Genomic DNA, 9266 nt, shown 5'->3' on the forward strand with positions numbered 1-9266 from the left:
ACAGAAGGTGAAGATTCACTGGTTATTGATTAATGAAGAATACTTAGGAAAAAGTGTTGCAAAGTAATAATGAAAATGCATTTTTCTGCCCATATGTACATATGTATGCATGGATGTACAGTATACTTGGTGCCTTAAATCTGTCTTCACTCCTGGTCTGGCTGGACAAGCCCCTGTAGTTTTCTTGGCAAGATTTCAGAATTCGTTTGCCATTGCCTCCTTCCTAGGGCTAAGAAAGAGTGACTGGCCCAACATCACCCAAATGGCATTGTGCCTAAAATATGACTGGAACTCATGATCTTCTGGCTTCTAAGCTGATTCCATTAGCTATTATAACAAACTGGCTTTCTAATAAAAATAATAGCTAATGGGAAAAAAATATATACATGGAAAAGAAAATTGAGTTTAAAACGAAAAAAAGGTATGATCACTACTGAATTCTACTATAGTAGTAATTAGATAATAACCAATTGAAAGAGAGAGAGAGAGAGAGAGAGAGAGAGAGAGAGAGAGAGAGAGAGAGAGAGAATAGTAAGATCACATTGTGCTTGCACATTGTGCTTGCTGAATTGTGTTGCATGAAATGTGATTGTGTTTCAGACAGACTGGTAACTGATTATTGGATATATGTGGCTTTTCAATCAACCAATTTACCAAAACTAGGCTGAGTGGAATGAAATTATGAAACTACTAGTGAAAAAAAATACTAACTGTTCTTTGGTTTACAGAAAAATTCCAAGTCTGCTCTAAAATTGAGATAATTAAATTGATATAGACAAGATACTCTGTAAGATCTCTCAATCTTTGAAAAACTTCCTACCAGTGAAAAAAAATAATCAGTGGATTGTCTTGCCTCCAGTAGTTGTGGGTATCTATCACTGGAAGTTTTTAAGAAGAAATTAAACAGCGATTTGTCTGACGTTGTATAGGATCTCCTGCAGAAGACCTCCAAGCTCCCTTCCATGACTGTTTGTCTGGACTGATTTAACAATCCAATAATTTTGTACGGCATATTACAATGGGACTGCTAGCATATATGCCCACTACTGTCTTCCAAACTATTGCTATGGCAATCTGTTCTGTCAATAAATTAGTGTTGTAATATGATTTATTAGTGATACTGATTTGTATCTTCATTGGAAGCAAATATTGGTGCTATTATTATTGTATCCTCCCCCCCAAAAAAAGCCAAACTTACAGTGGCAATGGCAGATTCATTTCTTTAATCAGATTTCAAGTGTATTGACAATGTAAATGTATGCATCTCTAGAAGTTAACATCTTAGTGTTAATAAATGTATTTGTGTGAGCGAGAGAGATTTATCAAAAGAGTTTATGAAGGGAGGGGGAATCCATTCCTGCTCTCTAAAGACTCCTTTGTTTGAAGAATTGTGTCCCTGCTTTATATGTGACCAATATTCACCCACATTTAAGCTAATAGGTATTTCACCATTATATTTCATTAAGTCCTAGAATATACTGCTTCCATTCATTTTCCTCGGTGAATCAAAACACTGTATTATTGGAATTTCCCATTTATACTCAAAATGGAGGCAATTGTTGATACTAATTAGCAGATTATATATAAAAGTGGAAATGAGGAAAATGTCTTCTTGATAGACAGGACAGAATAAATGCCAAAAAGAGAGTCTACTTCTAAAGCAATGCTAATGTGTTTCTGGTTGCATTAAAAGCAAGTATTACCTGTTCTAATAGATTCTGAAGTCTCTCTATTTCACAATCTATTACAAATTTCTTTTCTTGTCTTCGGTCCAAATCTTCTAAAAGCTGCCTGTAGCTTGCATCGTTAAAATTCTCCACACATATGGCACTAACTTGCCAGCTTTTTTCTCCTGCTGTTTCCATAATAGCTTGAAGTATTGAGTAACCTAAAAGAAAATGAAACAATATACTTAATGACGTAGTTCTTGCATTTTGTGAATCACAAGACTGTTTGATCAATATCCTTTTTCTTATAATGTTAGTGAGGAGTTAAAATTTATAGTCATTAACCAGACTGCAGTTTCTCTTCTCTCCCTACTACACACACACACACACACACACACACACACACACACACACACACACACACACACACACACACAAATATACACAGAGCACTGACAATTGCTTAAAGACCGTTCAGTTTATTAAATATGCAATAATAGATAAGTTAGGCTTTTGGTGTGAATAGGAGTGTATTAAGTTGAAGGGCCCAGACTATTGCACAAACCTTGTCTGCCGATGTGAACTGAAGGCCAAAATATTGGATGGATTATTAGGTTGTTCAGCCTCAATTTTAGGCAATGCTTGTTGTAGCTTATAAATCAACATGCTCATACTCATCAACTATGCAAACAAAAATCTTCAGAAAGAGGATTTCCTAATCTCTAGATATTTTTTCCCTTTGGTTTCTTTCCTTCTTTCTTCCCTTCCTTCTGCTTTATGCAACTGTCTGTTGCTACAATATTGGAAGCAATACTTAAACTTATTAATTAATCTGTTAGTCGACTGATAATACTAGTAAATTAAAATCTTTCGCCAATATACAAGTATATATCATTTGAGAAAAAAAGTCACCATACAATATGCTTTATATGCCTCTTCACTCACCCACCCACTTATTCTCATGAGTAAATTCATTGAGTTAGGCAGGCAAGACTGTAGTCTTAAGCCTTAGTGATGTCTTTTCCCATTTATAACATTTGCATTATCATCATTTCACAAATTTGTTATATAGGATAAGTGAGCAGGGTCATTTTTTTATTTTCATATATTTGCTCAAAATGTATCTTCCTTAAAGATAATGAAGGATAAAAAAATCAATTAAAAAAACCTCTGCCAAAATAGTTGAGTTAAATTGTCACTTATTCCCAAGGAACCTTCTGTATTCCTGATGTAAATCTCTTGATAAAAAGAATGATTTATTCTTTTGTGGTTTTTTGTTTTCAAAATTTTATTAGTTTTTCAGAATATAAAATACAAAAGAAAATGAAAATAATGGGAGAGTGTGTATTTCTACCCTTAAAAAAAAGTAGTAGCAAATTATCTGCATCTTTTACATCTATACACATGATAGTAAAGTCCTTTGCTCAATTCATGATGACCACTTGAACCCATCCATGTTGTTTTCTCGGCAGCAATAAAGAAGTGTTCTGCTTCTACCTTCTTTTGTGTTTTTTCTTTACATCTCAATGACCTAGTCTTTTTTAAAAAAAAATAATCTCATTTTTAAGTGTTCAAGGGCTGGAACAATAATGATTTGTTTTCAAAAGTCTGAATGGACAAAGCATTTCTTAACATCTTCAACTTGTGTCAACAGGAGTAGCAGATTTTTCAGATATTCAGCAGTTATAAAAGGAAGCAGCTTTCAAAAAAGTTAGAATTTGCTGTTCTGGAATATAGAACCAATGACTGGAATTGCAGAAAATCAGAATTTGGCTGAACTTCAGAGGAATCCATCTAATGGCAAGAACAGTTGAACATTGCTTTAGGTCATAAACTATTCAATTTAAATCGTTTGTTGGAGTGCCATATCGAAGAGCCATGGCGGCGCAGTGGTTAGAATGCAGTACTGTAGGCTAATTCTGCTGACTGCCAATTGCCAGGAGTTTGGCAGTTCGATTCTTAACGGCTCAAAGTTGACTCAGTCTTTCATCCTGCCGAGGTCGGTAAAATGAGGACCCAGATTGTTGGGGGCAATATGATGACTCTGTAAACCGCTTAAAAGAGGACTATAAAGCACTGTAAGTGGTATATAAGTTTAAGTGCTATTGCTATATAAACATGGTAAATAAAATTAAATAATGAATTCTATTTCATTACAGTGTTATAGCAGGTTCTCATTGCATAACTCACTGAACAAAGAAATGGATAATCTCACATATACATTTCTATGAAAACCCTGTGTGACAACATATGAGATGGCGGGTATTTCTTTAAAAAAAATCTATTAAAGTCCGCAATCTTCAGTTTATGAGGAAATGAACAAGGGTGGACACTGTTAATATGTTTACTCACATGTTTTGGATTATTAGATGAGAATAGATTAAGAGATTAGGATATAGGTAGCACCTATCATACATGAACTTAATCCTTAGTTCTGACCTGAGCAACATTGTACCAGACCATATGACACATACAGGTAAAACAACTTGGTTTTATTTACTGATTCTTGAGCAGATATGAACCTTAGATTACCAGTTAGTATTTATATCCTTTGTGCAAAAGTAAATAATTTAACAGGTAAAAAAAAATATTTCAGCCATCAAGGTTCATTTTTAAACTAAAATCAGCTTTCTTATTTTTTTTCTTCTGAGAAAGAACAAAGAATTGTTTTAATTACTGCACAATTATTCAATTCTTTCCAAGTTGCATAGACTTTTTTGTTAAGCCTGTCTGTAATTATCTTTTCCAATCTTGCCTATTTCCTTTTCTAAATAGTATATTCTTAGTCCCATTTCCCAATCACTCCCATTCCTATTTAAAAGGATTTTATATGTGTGTACACAACTTACTTAAGCTGATAATATTGGCTGGGTTTTTTATAGCAACCCTGTCAGTTAATCCTTTGTTTCAGATTGAACAGAATAAGAATGTGACTAGAGAATAAACTGGCCATTTTGTCTAACTGAAAGATGAAATTAACTACTAATATCAAATATAGTTTGAAGCAGAATATCAAATATTGAAATAGAAGACCCATTTGTCTTATTTTCTTAAGTTTTTAGTGATACAAATATCAATAAACAAAGATGCCATTTCCAAAAAACAATATAACTGGGACTATTGTAAGAAATACCTCTAAATGAATCATATCGGTTAATGGAAAGTGTTACGGTGATGGATATAGCTTAGTGCTAAGTAACACATATTAATTATATAATTATATGAATTCAAGCATTTCCATTCATAATTTACCAGCATGGAAACTGATATTAGTAAGAATGTGACAAACAAGCTTTAATTTTTTGTCCTCCACTATAGCCTTCATCTGGATTATCTCCAGTTTATTACTGTGGAAGGTTTCCTCCCATGGTCCACAGCCTAGAACAGGATTTTCATTTTGTATAGGGCTTCAAATGAGAAACCATGTGGGTCACTTCAAATGTAACCTGATGCATTTTCATGTATGCATGCCTTAAGTCAGGGGTGTCAAACTCGCAACCTCACGTGATGTGTCATGACATATTGCACATTGCTGGCAATGGGGTGGGTGCGGTTTCGCCATGACGCATCCGGCCTGCGGGCTGGCAGTTTGACACCCCTGCCTTAAGTCAATCTTGATTCCCGAACAAGTCTCTATTGACAAGATTTTTAGAAGTGTTTTGTCATTGCTTTTTCCTCGGGCTGAGAACTAGAACTAGATTAGAACTCATAGTCTCCTGGTTTCTAACCAAGTGCCTTAACCACTTCACCAAACTGGCTCCTATCTGATGCTTTGAAGGCAGTGAAAATGGTTTGACACTAACCTGTTGCCTTCCAGATCTTTATAAGGACCATGCAGTGCTTTGAAAGGAAGCACATAGGATTAGCTATGTAGCATGTGTATCTTCTTAAAATACATCATTTCCTAGAATCACACTGCAACTGCAGATGACAGCTGGGAAGAGATACAACTGTTTTAAAGAGCTGCAGATAAGTGATATGAGAGTTCTAGTGCTCTGAAACCCCATTTTCCCTTCCAATCCTATACAGCCTTAGCTTTTCTGTTACGAGATATAAAATTGCAGCTTTTGTATTATATTTATAACCCAAAATTGATCCTAGCACAAAACATTGCAAGTGTGAATTAATACATTCATTGCTATTTTTCTGTTACAATTCACACCTAATCATGTCAAATTTTATTAATGATAGTCTCTGTTTTGGGATTTCAATATTGCACGGCCATTTGCTCCTACTTGACATTTGGGAGTATTTTTTTTCATAGACACACTCCTTTCATATTAAATAAAATGAGTTTGGAATAAATGTTGAATCAAAGCTTGTAAATTACTCATGAAGACCTCTCTTTAAATGCTGTCTTTAAATGACTGCCTCACATGGACCCCTGTCTCAGATAGTTGGTATCTACAGCAGGAATTGGGAGAAATGTGGAGAATGAGTGATGTGGGATAGAACATCTTTATACAATGGCCTAATCTTTTCTGATAGATGGCAGCAAAGGTAGCTCTTGCTAATAGGTTCTACACAACCTTTTGGTTTTCCCTGTGTTAATAATGCTGAAGATCACTGCAACCATAGGCACCTGGTACAAACCACAGTGATAAAAGAAATGCCCAAAATATGCGTGAATAGCACAAACCTCCGCCTTTGTTACTTGCAACGCCATAACATGTAGTTCATATCACAGTAAAATTGTGTCCTCTTGCCCTCATTATGCAGTAATCACCTATTGTATAAGATAGAAGGGTTTTCAATGGAAGAGAATGTTTGCAGTGAGGATTGAACTGTGGGGTCCTTGGTGTTCTCTGAGGTTGGTTGTTTTCTTGCAGATGTCTCATTACCAAACTACATAACATCATCAGTGTTAAAAGGGAGCTGGGTTTGCTCTCATTTTATATACTAGTGGCTTGCCCTGTATATAAAATCATGGCTCTGTGAGTATTGCTGGCAGTGATCTTGGTGATTCCTTGACTAGGAATCCTTGCGTACTGACAGTAAACTGACAATAAATAAGTCTGACCCAGACACAATCTGTTTGCAATAAGAGACTGACAAATATTTATTCAGATGTTATAAATGATCACGGAAATATAGCTTTTGCTTTACACAACATGTTTCTCTTTCATATCTGGAAGGAACTTAGAAGCATTCTGTGTTATAAAGATGTTCCATTTAACTACTCTGGCTAATAAGGATTGTCAAGGTTCATCTTACTGCTGTGAATTTTATCTAGAACTCTTAAAAAGCCACTTACACAGTGGTGGGATTCAGCCGGTTCGCACCACTTCGGCAGAACCAGTAGCTAATTTTTTGTTGACCAGGCTCAGAATGGATTTTTGGAAGTGGCATCCACACAGAGAACCGGCTGTTCACATATTTGAATCCCACCACTGCACTTAAGCTATCCATTGCTATACTTAATTGTCACAATGAATTCTCTAAAACAATTATGTACTCCTTGAAGAAAGATTTGCTTTCAAATATACTGCTGTTTAATTTCAGACGCCCTTCCATTTGGAGAGAAAAAGGTAAAAAATATTCCTGTACATTAAATTTAAGTCATAAATCTATTTTGGAATCTAGAGTCACAATCCAACTCTGCCGACCATTCAGACTAGAGCAGGACCCAAGGTCATCCAGGTGGTTTCCACGTCTAAGGTGAGATTGAAACGCTTGGTCACTGGTCTGGTGCCTTCACCACTACACCAAACTGGCTCTCAGTTTAGAACTTATTGGAGTATAAGTAGGGAGGAATATTTTGCTTGAGTTCAGCTTATGATTATTCAGAATGCTTAAGCTACCTACCTCTCCAATATCATATTGCATTATGTATAGCTTAAGAGCACGCATTTCTGCATGACATATTAATATGACCAATAATATTGCTAAGAAAACCATATGACTGTATCCCTCTAACCATCAGGAATGAGAAAGTGTATTTTTCATAGCAGTATCTATTTTTTTTAAAACATCCCCTTTATTGAAATATTAATTCCAGTTTCACTTAGTAATGGAATTGAACTATCACTGGCAAATGTGTTTCATGCCTAAGATAATGGTAGCCTTCTCATCATCAACCCACACTAGAAAGAAAGCTTCTTCAAAATAAAAATTGTAGAAAATAACTATCTTTGTTGTAATTAAAATTACAATGCTCCTCTTCAAGAATTTATCCTTGAAGTACCTGCCCTAACCCCTGACTTTGTGAACTTGTTTACTTTATTTTTAATATTTAATTTCAGGATGCTGGATCAGCATTTGGTTGTTAAAGGACCAGAATGACACAGCCCAAATAATATAATTTTATTATATAAAGCTGCTCTGGAAACTACTTGGTGAAAGAGTGAGACAAAAATCCTTGAAACAAACAATAACATATAGAAAACAAGCTGGCACATTTTAATTGATGCTGATAAGTTCAACATTCCCACTTTCTAGAGAAGTGTGACGTTAACAAATCATTACTAAATAGCAAGTGTATAATCAACTGATTACACTTGGATTACACCCCAAGGTTCTTAAGGAACTGGCAGATGTGATCTCAGAACTATATTTTTCAAAGATCCTGGAGCACTGGGAAACTACCAGAGGACTGGAAAAGAGCTGATGTAGTTCCCATCTTCAAAAAAAGGGAAAAAAATAGATCCAGGAAACTACAGACCTATCAGCCTGACCTCAATACCTGGGAAGATTCTGGAAAAGATAATCAAACAACGAATCAGCGAACACCTACAGGCAAACAAAGTCATTACTAAAAGCCAACATGGGTTTGTCAAAAACAGATCATGCCAGACAAATCTTATTGCATTCTTTGACCAAGTGACAAAATTAATGGACCAGAGGAATAATGTGGATATAATTTACTTGGACTTCAATAAGGCATTTGATAAAGTAGATCACAATCTACTACTTGATAAGACAGAAAAATGTGGGTTAGACAGCATCACCACCAGATAAATTCATAGCTGGCTGACCGGCTGTACTCAGCATGTGATCCTCAATGGAACTGCATCTACATGGAGGGAAGTGTGTAGTGGGGTGTTCCAGGGCTCTATCCTGGGCCCAGTGCTCATTTGGACGAGGGGATAGATGGGGAACTCATCAAATTTGCAGACGACACCAAACTGGCAGGAATAGCCAACACTCCAGAAGACAGGCTTAGGATACAGGAGGATCTGGACAGACTTGAACACTGGGCGCTATCTAACAAAATGAAATTCAATGGTGAAAAAAGTAAGGTTCTACATTTAGGCAAGAAAAACCAAATGCACAGGTATAATGTAGGTGGTACCTTGCTCAATAGTAGTAACTGTGAGAGGGATCTTGAAGTCATAGTGGACAATCACTTAAATATGAGCCAGCAGTGTGCTGCAGCTGTCAAAAAAGCCAACACAGTGCTAGGCTGCATTAACAGAGGGATAGAATCAAGATCACGTGAAGTATTAATACCACTTTACAATGCCTTGGTAAGGCCACACTTGGAATACTGCATCCAGTTTTGGTCACCATGATGTAAAAAAGATGCTGAGACTCTAGAAAGAGTACAGAGAAGAGCAACAAAGATGATTAGGGGACTGGAGGCTAAAACATATAAGGAAC

General features: G+C 35.9%; 1 protein-coding gene across 1 annotated transcript in view; it reads right to left on the reverse strand.

The window, feature by feature from the left end:
• Window positions 1-1703: 1703 nt before the first annotated feature.
• LOC107299148 (glutamate receptor 4-like) overlaps window positions 1704-9266 on the reverse strand; it is a gene marked incomplete at its 3' end in the record, with an annotated part of 49968 nt that continues 42405 nt past the window's right edge. The window contains exon 3 of the mRNA XM_015828516.1: window positions 1704-1888. Coding sequence (XP_015684002.1) covers window positions 1704-1888 — 185 coding nt within the window. The remainder of the gene's footprint in view (window positions 1889-9266) is intronic.

The sequence above is a fragment of the Protobothrops mucrosquamatus genome, unplaced genomic scaffold (genome assembly GCF_001527695.2).
Source record: "Protobothrops mucrosquamatus isolate PMUCROS unplaced genomic scaffold, P.Mucros_1.0 scaffold4601, whole genome shotgun sequence".
Classification (NCBI taxonomy): Eukaryota; Metazoa; Chordata; class Lepidosauria; order Squamata; family Viperidae; genus Protobothrops; species Protobothrops mucrosquamatus.